The sequence below is a fragment of the Miscanthus floridulus genome, chromosome 1, assembly GCF_019320115.1.
Source record: "Miscanthus floridulus cultivar M001 chromosome 1, ASM1932011v1, whole genome shotgun sequence".
In the NCBI taxonomy this organism is placed as follows: domain Eukaryota; kingdom Viridiplantae; phylum Streptophyta; class Magnoliopsida; order Poales; family Poaceae; genus Miscanthus; species Miscanthus floridulus.
The window spans coordinates 16,798,958-16,813,178 of record NC_089580.1 but is presented as its reverse complement, the minus strand read 5'-3'; the positions used below and the strand labels follow the sequence as shown (position 1 = coordinate 16,813,178).

General features: G+C 46.5%; 1 protein-coding gene and 1 pseudogene across 1 annotated transcript; both read right to left on the bottom strand.

Annotated features, from left to right (window-relative positions):
• Nucleotides 1–547: 547 nt before the first annotated feature.
• On the bottom strand, nucleotides 548–1,093 carry LOC136452626 (uncharacterized). The gene has a single exon (XM_066453230.1). The coding sequence runs from the start codon at nucleotides 1,091–1,093 to the stop codon at nucleotides 548–550; it is 546 nt and encodes a 181-aa protein (XP_066309327.1).
• Nucleotides 1,094–4,070: 2,977 nt separating this feature from the next.
• On the bottom strand, nucleotides 4,071–10,965 carry LOC136552303 (uncharacterized; annotated as a pseudogene).
• Nucleotides 10,966–14,221: the final 3,256 nt, after the last annotated feature.

The window sequence follows — 14,221 nt, the reverse complement described above, 5'->3', positions numbered from 1 at the left end:
ATTTTGAGCATTGAGAAAAAAAATTGCTCATTGAAGGTGAGATTGGGGTATTGTTGTAGCTCTTAAATCCCTCAAATTATAGTTTTTTCTCGTTGAGGGTGGAAATTGGAGGATTGTTGGAGATACTCTAATACTCCCTCCATCCCCAAAAGAATGCAATTCTAGAACAATATCATGTTTGAGTATATCACATTTGACTGATTATAGATAAAAAAGTATAAATATTTATAATATAAAATAAATATTATTAGATTAATTATGAAATGTATTTTTATAATAAATTAATTTGGAGCTATAAATGTGAATATTATTTACTAGAAACATGATCAAAAAGCATTTAAAGTGGCACGCAACTCATAGTTACATCCTTTATGGCTATCTCCAACAGAGCCGACCCAAATTTCACCGTTTGGGTCACGGCACAGTAAATGAGTGAGCTACCCAGATTCTTTCGTTTCCAACAGCGAACGCAAAATATCTTCGCTCCTCTCTCCCACGCGGCCGTGCAGGACATGGCGACGGCGACGACGTGGGGCGACGGCGCGCTCTAGCGCTGGCGCGGCGCCCGGATCTGGCCCCCCTCCCTCTCCTTCTTCTTCCCCGACCCTCCCTCTCCCGGACCCGCGCCCCCGGCGGAGCTCGCGTCCCTGGCAGATCCTGCGCCCCCGGCGGATCCCGCGCCCGCGCCCCCGGCGGATCTCGCGCCCGCGTCCCCGGCGGAGCTCGCGTCCCCGGCGGATCCCGCGCCCCGGCGGAGCTCGCGTCCCCGGCGGATCCCGCGCCCACGCCCCCGGCGGAGCTCGCGTCCCCGGCCCGGCGGATCCCGCGCCCACGCCCCCGGCGGAGCTCGCGTCCCCGGCGGATCCCGCGCCCACGCCCTCGGCGGAGCTCGCGTCCCCAGCGGATCTCGCGCCCGCGTCCCCGGTGGAGCTCGCATCCCCGGCGGATCCCGCGCCCACGCCCCCGGCGGAGCTCGCGTCCCCGGCGGATCCGCGCCCTCGACGGATCTCGCGCCCGCGCCCCCGGCGGATCTCGCGTCCCCAGCGGATCTCGTGTTTCCCGACGGATCCCGCGCCCCCGGCGGATCTCGCATCCGGCGGAGCTCGCGTCCGTCGGCGGGGGAGCAAGCACGGACGCCAGACGAGCGCGGAGGAGCGGGGCCGGCGGCGCGCCCGGTGCAGGAGCGGGCCACCTCGGACGCGAGCGAGCGCCGACGATTTGCGTAGCGAGGAGAGAGGACATGTTTTTTTGCGTATCGTATGCTTCGGTAGGCAAAATGGGTTACTGGTTTGGGTCAGCCGTTGGAGGTTGTTTTCGGACAGGTAAAGTACTGTTGGGGACGTATTTTAGGTATGTGTCTCGGTATTGGAGACAGTATTATGACAGAGGTAGTACGTAGTAAAACAGTCCCATACATTTGTATGTACTATAATACTAACCATACGTGCACTTGACGCACCACGCTGGAAGCGCTTAATTAAGCAGCACTGCCGTCGGAGACGGACAATCACACCCACGAGGCTGCGACGACTAATCTCATACTACTAGCTATAGCTAGTAATAACTCGCGGAGTCAGACCCCTTCCGCGTGTGGCGTGCGCGACCCGGTCCGTCACGGCCGGCCGCCCGACCGTGGATGGCGACCGCGCATAGCCCTGCAGGGAGCTCAGTGGGTCGGCGGAGTCATACCAACAGGACACGCATGGAGCGGCGTCGGTCAGGCCGTGCCAGACGCCCCATGACTCGCTCAAGTTACCAGCGTGATGAATTGGACTCGGCAGAGCTCGCGGCTGCACGGCAGGAACGGGTCCAGCACGGCGCGCTCGAGGACACGGACTACGGAGCAGAGGGGTAGCGTTATCTGGCTGCTGTGCGGTTGTGACGTGCCCAAGCCCAACCAAGGCAGCTGACGACCACCGAATCTAGCCGCGGTGCGCCGCAAGCGCACCCACGGCTCTCGGGCGTCCACCGGTCCTCGTACGATCCCGACCAGTAGATAGCTAGCTAGCGCCCCCATGCTCTTGACGGAATCTATATCCGGCCGGCGAACTCTGTCCATCGCCGCCGGTCTCTTGCACGCAAACGCAAAGGTGCGGTGCGGAAACTGGGCTGTGCTGTGCACGGGAGATGGGCCGGCGCGCCAATAATTTGCCCTCCCGCTCTTCTACCAGACTTGTTTGATCAAGGAGACGTCGCTGTCTGTGTACGGAAGAATAGATACGCTGCAGGAGAGCGTGTTACGTCTTCTGTACTATTCGAGAAGAGTGAACAGGGCCTCGAGTGGCTAGGTAATGCCAAACATTCTCGATGGACACGAGAGCTTTTCACCCTTTTGTGGTTCAGTTTGTGCACTAAACTCCCGACACAATATATACGTTCGGAAACGTGCTGAATTCGGGTGCCTGATGCAAATGTTCTGCCTTTAGAAGATTGGTGGCTGAGTCCTGACTGGCTGTGTTGGGAAATTAGAGCTCCCCCGCAATAATAATGTACACGGCCTGGAATATTTGGACGTAAATGAACTATCGCATCTTCGAGGGAAGATCAAACTCGCCGATAATTGCTCTGGCGAAGGAGATGTCCTTCCGGCACCCAATAATCCGTACTTTTCAGCTTTTTTTTTCAGCCAGAACAGTGTTTTTCTTTCACAACAAATTAGTCGAAACAGTATTTTTGCTTGTTTTTTCAACAAAGCGAACGGGGCTAGTCTAGCTTTCCCAAGTCGTTGGGTAATCTTTTGGCTCTAGTACGGCCGTTGGGTGATCTTTTGGCTTTAGTAGCCCGTGTGTATTTTTGCTTATTCATTCATGCAGTAGGACCCTTCTAAGAGTATCTCCTATATTTAAAAAAAATGGTAAAGTAATGGGTGCAATTTTTACATTAGAAATTTCGGACTATTTCTAAATCATCTCTAACCTCTTTTATATTTCTCTCTTTTTTGTACATTTGTGTGGAGAGCGCTGTCCTGCTCCTTATTTTTCCACATGCCTTTTTCACCTTCAGATTGGCTGATCAATACGAGCACGTATATTTTCGCATGATTGGAACGATCTTCCCAAGTGTAGAAAGATTCGAAATTGAGATAGAGAGTTGTCGAAGAGTGTGTGTTTTTTTCAATCTTGCCAAACAATCAAGATTGAGAGTGGATATTGAAAAGTCTTAGAGATGCTCTAAGAACACATTCTCTCTCTCTGCCAACAAAAGTGCTCCTGCTATTTTTTTTTAAATGTGCTGAAGAACGGAATAGATTCCAGCACGTTTATGCTTCAGCTCTTTGTCTTGAGACTTGACACCAAAGGATATCCTCTGAATTATCCAAGATGACACGTAAAACAGTGGTGTTCCCAAAGGCGGATTAGGTCTATTCAATCTGCGTATAAGTTTGACAAACAAGAATGCGCTAAAAACAATTAACGTACGAAGTCAGGATGCAAGGAAAAAAAAGGCATAGCAAGTCGACTGACGATTGCTCTGGCGGAGAAAACAAAGCCGTTGCTTCAAAAGCACCAGCCATTTCACACGCTACAGAGGTAACAGGCAAAGGGCTCGAGTATGTGCAACCCATCAGCTTGGTACCATCAAGACATCACAAGGATCGCCCTTCAGGCTACTGTGTAATTTCCCAATTTTTTGATGACTGCCGTTGACTGTTAACAATCATATTATAGACACCATTTCCAGCAAGCATATTCTGACCCAAGCACATGTGACGTTGGACAGGATTCAAGCGCCAACGGAACGGAAGGATTAGGCGTGACAGCCAAAACAGACTAACAGCTTGTTCGGCTGGCCACAATCGGTTGGCTGACCAGTTTTTTTTCAGCCGGAGTAGTATTTTTCTCTCACAAAAAAAATCAGCTGCTACAGTATTTTTAAGCTGCTACAGTGTAAAATTAATGCCAGTCAACCGCTCGTAAAATGTTTAACCGGGACGTGTACATCACGTAGTGACCTTTTTTTAGTTTTTGAGAATTCCCTAGATACATGATACATCATATACAATCTACAGATGACTCGTTGGCAATCCGAAAAAGCAAATAAACTCGTAAGCTACTTCACAGACAAGCACGAAAGGCAATGAACGACATTCAGGGCTTGGGTTAGAACCGTAACAAGTGCACAGCATGGCAAGGGGTTCAACAATGATCACACCATGTACAACATGACAGCCCTATTGCTAGAAATGCGTCCCAAAGTACCTAAAAAACCAAAATGGCCTGTTACATCGGGGCTAGAAATGAAAAAAAAAGTTATATTACAAGCACAACACGGGGCATGCATTGATTGCACATGGCGCCTAAGACCCGCTGATTGTGGCACCAAGACATGATCGAACCGAATGTGGATTTTCCTTTTGGACTTGGCTGATGCCATGGCTCAGTCGTGGTAGAAAATCTTTCGTCTTGATCTATCAAAATTTCATGGTGCTTAGGTGTTGAGACAAATGTTAAGCCACCCAGGATCCAATTGTAATTTGCCTCATGAAGATATTGGCTCATAAGGAAAAGAAAGCCATGGATGTTTCAATGCTTCTGAGGCACTTGGGCGCTTCTTTGGGTTCACCTCTAGAAGGTACGCAACAAACTCAATAAACCCTTGATCAGCCATAGGCAAGCGGTGCCGCAAGGATGTCTTTTTCGGGATCAAGTATTCAAGCCTGTTACTTTCCTGAAGCACAATGAAATGCAAGTTTCAATTCTAATATCATAAGGAAAGATTTACTAAAATAAGGTATGCTAATCATGTTATAGGGTAAATTTACTGAATGACGCCCCTCTGAAGAGCACAAACCTGATTTCTTTCATACAACATGTGGTTCTTTGTGAAATATTTGTAGGTGTCCCGTCCCTGTGCAAGCATAGCTTGTTCTATGGAGCCAATGATGCCCATCACACGAGCAAGTAATGTTGCAGGAGAATCATTTTGGAAAAGGACCTGAAAAGCATAGAGGACGCACACATCAGCTTCCATGCACCATACAAGCATATAACAGAAAATAGATAAAACAGACACCTTGAAACAATAAAAAAATAAAAAATAACAAGCTACATAGCTTCTAATCATCACCTTCACTATGCTCCCCAGTCGCCCACTCCTCTAATTATCAGCAGTGAGCAATGAATTCTAAATACATGATCTTACTGCGATAAGCACATCCAAAGTAGAATGGAGCAGGGAGAAGAGGTATAAAATGAGATATCTTATTTTGTTTTATGACATTCCTCTCTTGCATTATGTATTTGTTTGTATCTCCTTCACATTACCAGAACATCATGAACAACACATAACCATAAGTATAGCAGTAACAGTTAAAACCAATAGTAGCCAATATGCAGTAACCACTTACATTTCCAGTGCAAAGTTCTGCTAATATACAACCAAGTGACCATATATCTATCTTTTTGTCATAAGGCAAGCCCAGTATAACCTCAGGTGCACGGTAAGATCGTGATTGCACATATGAACATAGATGATCTGTCTCAAAGCAGCTGCTCCCAAGATCAATTACTTTTATTTCACATCTGCTGTAGCTCTTTACCAATATGTTTTCTGGCTTTAAATCACAGTGGATTAGACCAAGACCATGCAGAAACTGCAGCGCCTCCAGACACTGAATAGCTATTGACTGCCAAGGGGTACAACAAAGGAAAATATTAAACCTATGTGAAAAATTAGTCTCATGTTTCGTTATTGGTCATGAAACATTATGTCAATATTAGTGGATATCATAACTCGGTAATACCTGCAGTCTTGGCATTGTGAAGTAAACCTCACCCCCTGATTCTCTGTTGAATTTCTGAAACTCATACAGGTTTGCCTTCAGAAGTTCACAGACTATCAGCAAATGCTCCTGCAAACAATATTTGAAATAAGTGGTACAGCAATGTTGTGACTTGAAAGCAATTTGTTTTTGGAAAAGAGTCATTTATCAACCCTGAACTCTGAAACTCCGTTCACTTTACACCTTATACTAAATGCCTATAAGCAGTATCTAGCCATTCTAATGGATGAATTTGAAGAATCAAAAAGTAGTTTTGCTGAAAAGATAAAATTCACATAAGTCGCTTGCTGCAGATCATAAACATGGCAGAATTTGTTACAAGATGTGATGTAATGCCACAGATTTGCAAACGTCATTGCATGGAAATAACAAAAAATGTAGCCATTCTAATGGATCACCTCAGGATAATCTTAACATGTGACTTCAATATCCAGATTCTGTGGTCTATGAAGTGTTGTGGCGCACAACCGTTGATATTGAGAGAGAGAAATGTATAGATACATTACATGCCAAATCATTTAACCGTTGTAATTCAAGAAACATTCACTTTAACAGTTAAGGGTGGAGTACAAGACATGTATTGAATTAGTAGAATTTCAAACATACAATAATGCAACATTAATATTTACTACTACAAGCAAGCAGTGGAGTTGTGATAGATTCAACACTTGATCGAAAAATAACACTGAAAAAGGATCTATCAAGAGTAAAAGCTCAAATTTACCCGATAGTAGAAGTAATCATACAGACGCAAAAGGTGGTATTTGTCAGCTGGATCATGCTTGTTAACATACTTCAGGAGCTTGATCTCATCAAGGCTCTGATCGAAAAAATCTTTGTTATTTTTTATAATTTTAACACATACATCCATTCCTGTGTGCAAATCATGTGCCTGGATGGCTTTGCTGAATGCAGCTGAACCCAAATACTCTGATACATGATAACGCCCCGCAATGACAGAATTGAGAACAACATGGAAATTTTTGTCTTCTTCAAAACCAGTTCTGATAATTAATAGGAGACAACGTTAGAAGACATAAAATATTTAAAAAACAAAGTGTAGGTGTCACACTGTGAACACAGGAACACCACAAGGACCAAAGATAACTGGAAATCACCATATCATTTTTTATGCTTTAGTAAAATTAAAAGATGGAACAAACATTTAAAGGCAGTACCTGTTTTTTCTATGCACAATCTTAAGATTGAACGTTTCAAACTCTTCCTCCTGCGCCTTTATCTGCCTGACTTGCTCTTGCAATGCCGCTGCTTCCTCATCATCCAAGTTGGTTCCAGTGTCTTCTTCTTGTGCGTCATCTAATTTGTGATGCCGAACATTCGTTGTGTCCTCTGTTTCGTCATACGATGCACTTGAATTTCTTGATCTAACAACATCAGATGTCATTTCATCTCTAGAGCTCCTTAGAGAAGATTCACTGTTCTTTTTCCTCCATGTGGCAAGCATATCATCTGATACCATGCCATTTTGACAGTCATCAGGATCGTTAATGCAATACATTTCATCCTTCTTTGACCACAAAGATTTAGCATCAGAGTCATGATTTTTCCCAGAATGCAAAGGTGGAGGAAAAGAAAATCCACCATCAGCCACTCCTGGTGGTAGATTGCCCTTCTCAGTGTAAATGATTTGGTCATGTTTAACTCCTTTAGCACCTACTCTCTTCTTTTCAGTATCCTGCTGAGAATGTCTTTTTCCACTAACGCTCAAGCTGCTCTCATTAAGTATTCAATATCCCCTTCACTGCTACCTCCAATCAGACTTTCTCGCACCTCACTGCCAATGTCAGCAGCATCACTGCTTATCCCAACACCAATTGACCTAACAGAGCCATGCTGATCATCCTCCACAAAAGGGTCATCAGGATGAGGTCGTTCCGAATCATTAAGGAATTTCCCATTCCCTAACATACCTAGTTCACTGTTCTGCGATACAAAGCCCTGCCAGGCTGCTTCAGAATGCATCAAATTAAGCTCTTCAGGATCTAAAAGTTGGCCATCATACTGAGCTATCATATCATTATCAGGAATCCCATGGACCATTGGAACCTCAGAAGTACCTATTTGTGCAATATTCTTTCCATGAAAATATTGCTCACCAGATATGTAGGAATCTTCCTCAACAAATGACTGGTCATCATCTTCATCCTTTGTAGGGCGATCATGACGATCAGTCCCTCTTGTGTGGCCGGTTGCCTTCTCATTGTCGCTAGGATAATCAATCTCATGTGCTAAAAACCAGGTTTCATCCTCAATTGGTTGCCGGGTGTAGCCAACATCGTCGTCGTCGTCATACTCGTCGGAATCCCAGTATTCACCAATTGGATATTCAAGTGAATCATCACCAAGTGTTGCAAAACCAGATACCAGATCGGAGGTATCTTCTGCAATACCTTGACTGACAGACAACCAACTACTGCCAATTGTACGTCTTCCACCTGAATATGTGAGTGCAAGGTCATTATTCAGGAGCCAAACAATATAAAAGGGCGTACCCAGTGGCCAGTGCAGAGAGCTCCCACTCTGTGCGGGGTCTAGGGAAGGGTGTTAGTGGCAAGCCTTACCCTCGCCTGTGCAATGCGAGGAGACCGCGACTCGAACCCGGGACCTTCCGGTCACAGGCGGTAAGACTCTACCGCTTGCACCAGGCCCGCCCTTCTAGGAGCCAAACAATATGATACAGAAAAATTAAAATAATCAGCATTAAGAACATGTGGAGTCATCACCTCACACTTCAGGGGAAAAAAGAAGAAAAAAAACATAGAAGATGAATGGAAAGCAAAACAACTATAGAAAGATGAAACGTCGGTCAATGATCTATCTAGGGGAAAAGAAAGAAACCATTAAGCAAAACAGTTACAGAAACATGAAATGCCAGTCAATTATCCCCTCCCTCCCTCTTTTTTGTTTGTTTGTTTGTTGTGTGTGTGTGGGGGGGGGGGGGGGGGGGGGATTACTTTAAACAATTGAATCGCAACATATGGATTTTCTCACATGGTAGTGGCAATATATGTACTTGAAACCTCTGGAGAAACAAAAATCTAATAATTTTCTCACATGGTAGTGGCAATAGACGACGCTTAGAAAAATAAATGGGTCTGACAAAAAATTGCAACTCCATGTATCATTTCAAATGGAAGATCATTAATAATCATGTAAGTGTAAAAGATATGTACTGCAATATTTCACAAGATAAGACGAGATTCTTATTCTGTATTATTATAACAAATGTACATCAATAAACTACATATCAACCAATGTCCTTAGTCGGTCACAAATATGATACACAAAACATGAACATTAGTTCGAATGTTCAATTTTTTTGGCCTACAGAACTAAAGTCAAACATTATGGCCTGGGAAACTTTTGCATTGATTGTGGTCTTACCTATTAAATAAAAGTACCATATCACTATTGAACTCACTAGCAACATACCTGAAGATGTTATTTCTTGGCCGATGGGAACATCGAGATAAGAGCCAATCATAAAGGCATGATCAGCACTAGATTGCTTGGCTCCAGATCCATGGTGATTGATCTTTTCCTCCCAGTTCATGTTGACTAGCTTATCTTCAGACTTGAGTCTCACAGGAGGTAACTTCGGAAGCTCCTCACGCTGATTATCTCCAACAAGCTGTAAATCGAAGCATCGGTCAGACACCTGATCTGTATCTAGGGATTTTTCAAAGTAATATTGCCTGTTCCCCTCATGAAGCTGTCCTTTTGCTCCTTTTCCAACACCATCTACATTAGTGCTCCTCTTTACTTCTTTCCTCTCATTTTCATGGTGCGTGCTATTGTAACTAGATGACGGGTTTTCCGCAGGGAATGGAAGCACTGTCTTAACTGTGCAACCATTCAACATCTCCTCTTTTTCTGGCACTAGATTTTTATCCCTAGAATGACCCTGTTCATTGATTTCAGTCCTTCCAGCAGCATCGAACTTTTCCTTTCCCTCTTCCAAAAGAAACTTTTTGCTCCAGCACTGGGCCAGGCTGTTCGGTCCCAACACCTCGATCCCTCTTCTCTGCCAGCATCGCACCACGCCTATGTCTTGGCACCTCCTCCTGACACCAGCAGCTCAGCTAGCTGTTCTGCAGTGCTGTTTGCAATGCTGAAGGTCCAAGGATACAGATCCCCCACGTTGTTCTCCTGAGGCTGGCCAATCCCGGAGCCCTTCTTTCCATCCGAACCATTCGGCAGGGCTCCAACATCAATCTCCTTCACGATGAACTCCCTCGATGAGTCCGCACTCCTCGCTGTCGCAGCACCCTTGGGCCCTACATTGGAGCCCACCAGGTCCTCCTGCTCTTCGTCTTCTTTCAGCTCAGCGACGCGCCTCTGCGTGGTCATGCCGTTCGAATCGGCATGGCCGGTGAGCTCCCCACGGAGAGCTGCCTCTGCCTTGGCGAACCGGTTCTTCCGCAGGAACTCAAGCACCAGATCAATGTTCTCCGACATGGTTCCCTCCAATACCAGCTAGCTAGCCTGGAAGCGAGAACCCTGCGAAGAAATGCTTACAGTGAGGCCGAAGAAGAGCTGAAGGCAGCACCCTGTTGCAGCCCAGCTCCCAGACCAGCCGAATCGAAGCTCCGGACGCTCGGGGACTTAGTAAGCAACCCAATGCCGCGGCGCCGGCAGCCGCAGATCGGCGCCTCTGCCTCGAAAAGCCCCCTGACAAATCAAGCTTCCGTGGAGCTCCTCGGAACAGCGGGACCGCAACCAAGCTGAAGAGACCAGCGCAACCCACACCCTAAGCGCAACGCGCGCCCGTAGGGGGGAGGCGCGAATCCGCGGGGGAGGGGACCGCGAGGCGACAGCCCCGGAAACCCTAGCGGCCGTCGCCGCACCCCGCGCCGGCGCGAGCGAGACGGAGGCGGGGCAAGCACGATGGGGGCAGCGCGCCTGTGGCGGTCAGCGGGACCCCTCGCCGCCGAGAGCGGAGGGCGGCCGAGCGGGAGCGGATCCGGCGGCGGCGTGGCAGCGGCGGTGGGGAAGGCGCATCGGGTGGGGGGGGATCAGGGCGCGGCCGGCGCGGCTGGGGGCAGCATATTCGGGGTGGTGGTGGTGGTACGCGTGCGCCAGACCGGAGAGAGCCCCAAGACCCAGCGAGAGAGGAAAAGAAAGGGAAACGGGTTTTTTTTTTCCCCTCTCTCTCCTTTCTTCCCGTTCCAGGTCGTTTGGTGTCTTGCGGGATCGGGGCGGGGGACGCCGATTCGCACTGCGCAGATAATCCTTCTTTTTTGTGCGTTGCAAATTGCAATGCAAAATGGCAAATCGTAGCTCTAAGGCGTTCAAGACCCCTTGGTCCCGTGTGGGTGTAGCTGGATGGGCTTGAGCTTGAGCCTCATGGACAGGCGGAAGTGACGTCCGTGGCTGGGACTGGGAGAGGCTGTACCGCCGGACGAACAGGAGGGAACCCGGTTCGTGCGACCGTTCGGCCGGCGGTGCTGGCTGCGCAGCCGGGGTCTGTCCATACAGATACAGATACAGAATCGTCGCCCTCACCCCTGACGGCAGTCTTTTCCTCGTTGAAATTGTAGCATGTCATCCTACATGATGCGTGGAAATAAGTTTTGTTATTTTAGATAATTGATTGATAGAGATCCGGCTTTAAGCCTCGGTAAAAAGTTTAGGACGTTTTCATACTTTTTTTCATCTTTGTGTTATGACTTTGACCATAGCTTTTCTGTTGGAAATATAGTCGTGATGTATTGATGTCTAATAAATGTATATGATTATGAAAGTGTTATTCAAAACAAGTACTTAGTACCATATTTATATCTCTAAATCAAATATTTTAAGAGTTATTCATGGCCTAAAGTTTTGAAAGATGGACCAAATTTTAGCTAAAATGTCTTGGATTTGCGATTGATGTGTTTGTGGTGGTGAGGAGCTAGGTTTTTTTAGTGGGGGGGGGGGGGGGGGCAGCAAGTGCTCTACCTTTTCATTATAGAGTTGGAAAAAAAACATTTATAGACTTGTCTCCGTGTTTAGAAGAACACCGTCGACGATGTGGTTGTGAGGAGCTAGGTAAGGTGACAATCAATCATTCTTCTATCAACATCGTCGACGATGTGGTTGTCCTGTGTTTCATAGTTTTAAAAAAGGGAAACCATAAGAAAAATAAAAGCAGTTGTTGAGATTTCACACTAGGCAAGCAACACATCTGCCTTGAGGTGTTAGTAACTTTGGACTAGATAACTCTGGATCTCCGGGTGAAACCAAATGGGGCCCTTTGTCAATCGATATGTTGCTCCACAAGAATTATGGTTATGCTCTCCTGCTGTCCATGCATAGGTGTTAGTAATTTGTTGATGAGTTGTTTTTTACTCCTCATAAAAATAGTGTGCTAAAACTTTACATTAAGTTATTATTTTATATTTATATTTATTTTTGAATTACATAATTTAGATGCACATGAACTCTCTCCTACGAACTTACACAGGTACCTTAGTGTCACAAGCACGTCATCTCGCACCGAGAAAAAAGCTAGAATAAATCTAGTAAAATATGAGCACCCATACAAATTGAGAATTTAAACCTAGATAAACAAGTTCAACATAAAGAACCTAAACAGTTGAGAAAACTTGCAAAGTTCCATTATATTTTTGATAAACTATATCAGGTGAGCCTACCGCAGAGTGCAGTAGTCAGATTAAATGGGTGCATCAGATAAGTTGCCATGCTAGTACCGTCAGCAGGACGCTGTCTCCAGACCTCGTTCTCGAATCTCGAATCAAAGTCCAATCAGGCGCCATCTTTCTGTTTGTTCACTGACCCTTTATATCCATTAAAGTTCCAGTTCAACTGCCGGACGGCCCGAACCCTCAGTTTGTTGGATTTGGAAACGATAGTGCACTGGTCAAAGAATCGTGCGACTTTTAAAGTGGAAGTGGACGGCTCCCAACGGGCAACGGTTGAACGGTCCCATCTCGCAGTCGCAGGACAGGACGCCCGAGGGATGTGGATGTTCCCTCTTTCCCGTTGCCCGTGCCCGCGAGTAATCCACCATCCCGTAGCACGGCCCCCTGATTGGTGATTGGCCCCGGATCAGAACCAAAAATCCCAGTGACCGGTTCGGTACAGCCCCTGCGCCGCGGACTGCGCGATCATGGCTTCGGCTTCGGCCGTTTGGCGGCAGCAGGACGAGGCTCGGCGCGGCCCGGCAGACGGCGGGCGCCCCTTCCGTACAATTTTATCCAGAACCTGTAGGTTTCGTGCGATTACAGCAGTTGGACGGCACCGAATGACGCTGACGCCCCTTGATTAAATAGTACTAGAACATAACCGAATTGTGACAGTGATGGCACAGCTGCTCAGCTAAGGCCACCCTTACTGCTCGGTCTCACAGGAGAGCCGTGATCTCCATCAATGCTAAGCCGGCCTGCAATACGATGCATGCCTCTTGCAGTCAGTGTCAGGTACAGGTAGGGTGTTTGGATGCTCATTGCCTGCACCTGCACGTTACAGGAACTGCTGCTGCTACTCATCACATGCAGATGCAGGCTGCACCTCACTCTCCCGTCCTACACACTTAGGGCGTGATTGGTTGCTTCGGGGTAGGATATCCGGGATAGAGGACCGATCGTGGATGGTGTGATGCAGGTTAAAATCATTCATCTAGGTGTGTTTGGTTGTAACTTTGGGGTTGATACTGGATGACTGTCAGTTTGTTTGGTTGTCAGCTTACACCAATTTAAAGAATGAGCTGAGCTGGTACTGCTAGTTGTGTTTAGTTTGGCGCATTGCACAAGGTGTGAGCACCCATGTATCACTTTGGTGAGGTTACCACCATTTTTATCAGAACAAGCATGTGAACACAAACATTGCCTCAGATCAATTTGTATCATCATCAACTAAGACCTTGGAGTATAAGAGATATTACAAAATAATACAACAGCAATGGTAAGAGGCAGTTCTTCCCACGTTTAACAATTTAAAAAGATGAGCTCAGATAATAGAGGAAAAGACACCCATGTATGAACAGACAGTGGTTAACATATTGGCCTCATATAACAGTTCTTCATCGGTTGACCTTGAGCTTGGAGCATAAGAAACACAGAAGGCAACACACAGCAATGGTAACAAACAAACAAGAAAACCAAATAGAATAAGATCAGAGTTCCAGTGCCTCACAAGCTCAAGGTCATCAGGTATTTGTAATCCAGTACACATGGTGGTTTAGTTATCATCATAGGCTTGACAAGAATATCAAAGCTACAGTCACCTCATTCTGTCATGGAACTAGAAACAACATAGGGCTTGATTGGTTGCCCGAAGCACTGCAAGGAGGCATTTTAGGGCATAGACCCCAGGCTCCTTTCCTCGACAGGCAACATACCAAGACATGACATTTTGAGCATCACAGACAGTTGTAGCAACGAGCAAGAACGAACCACAGGAGCACCAGCAATAGAA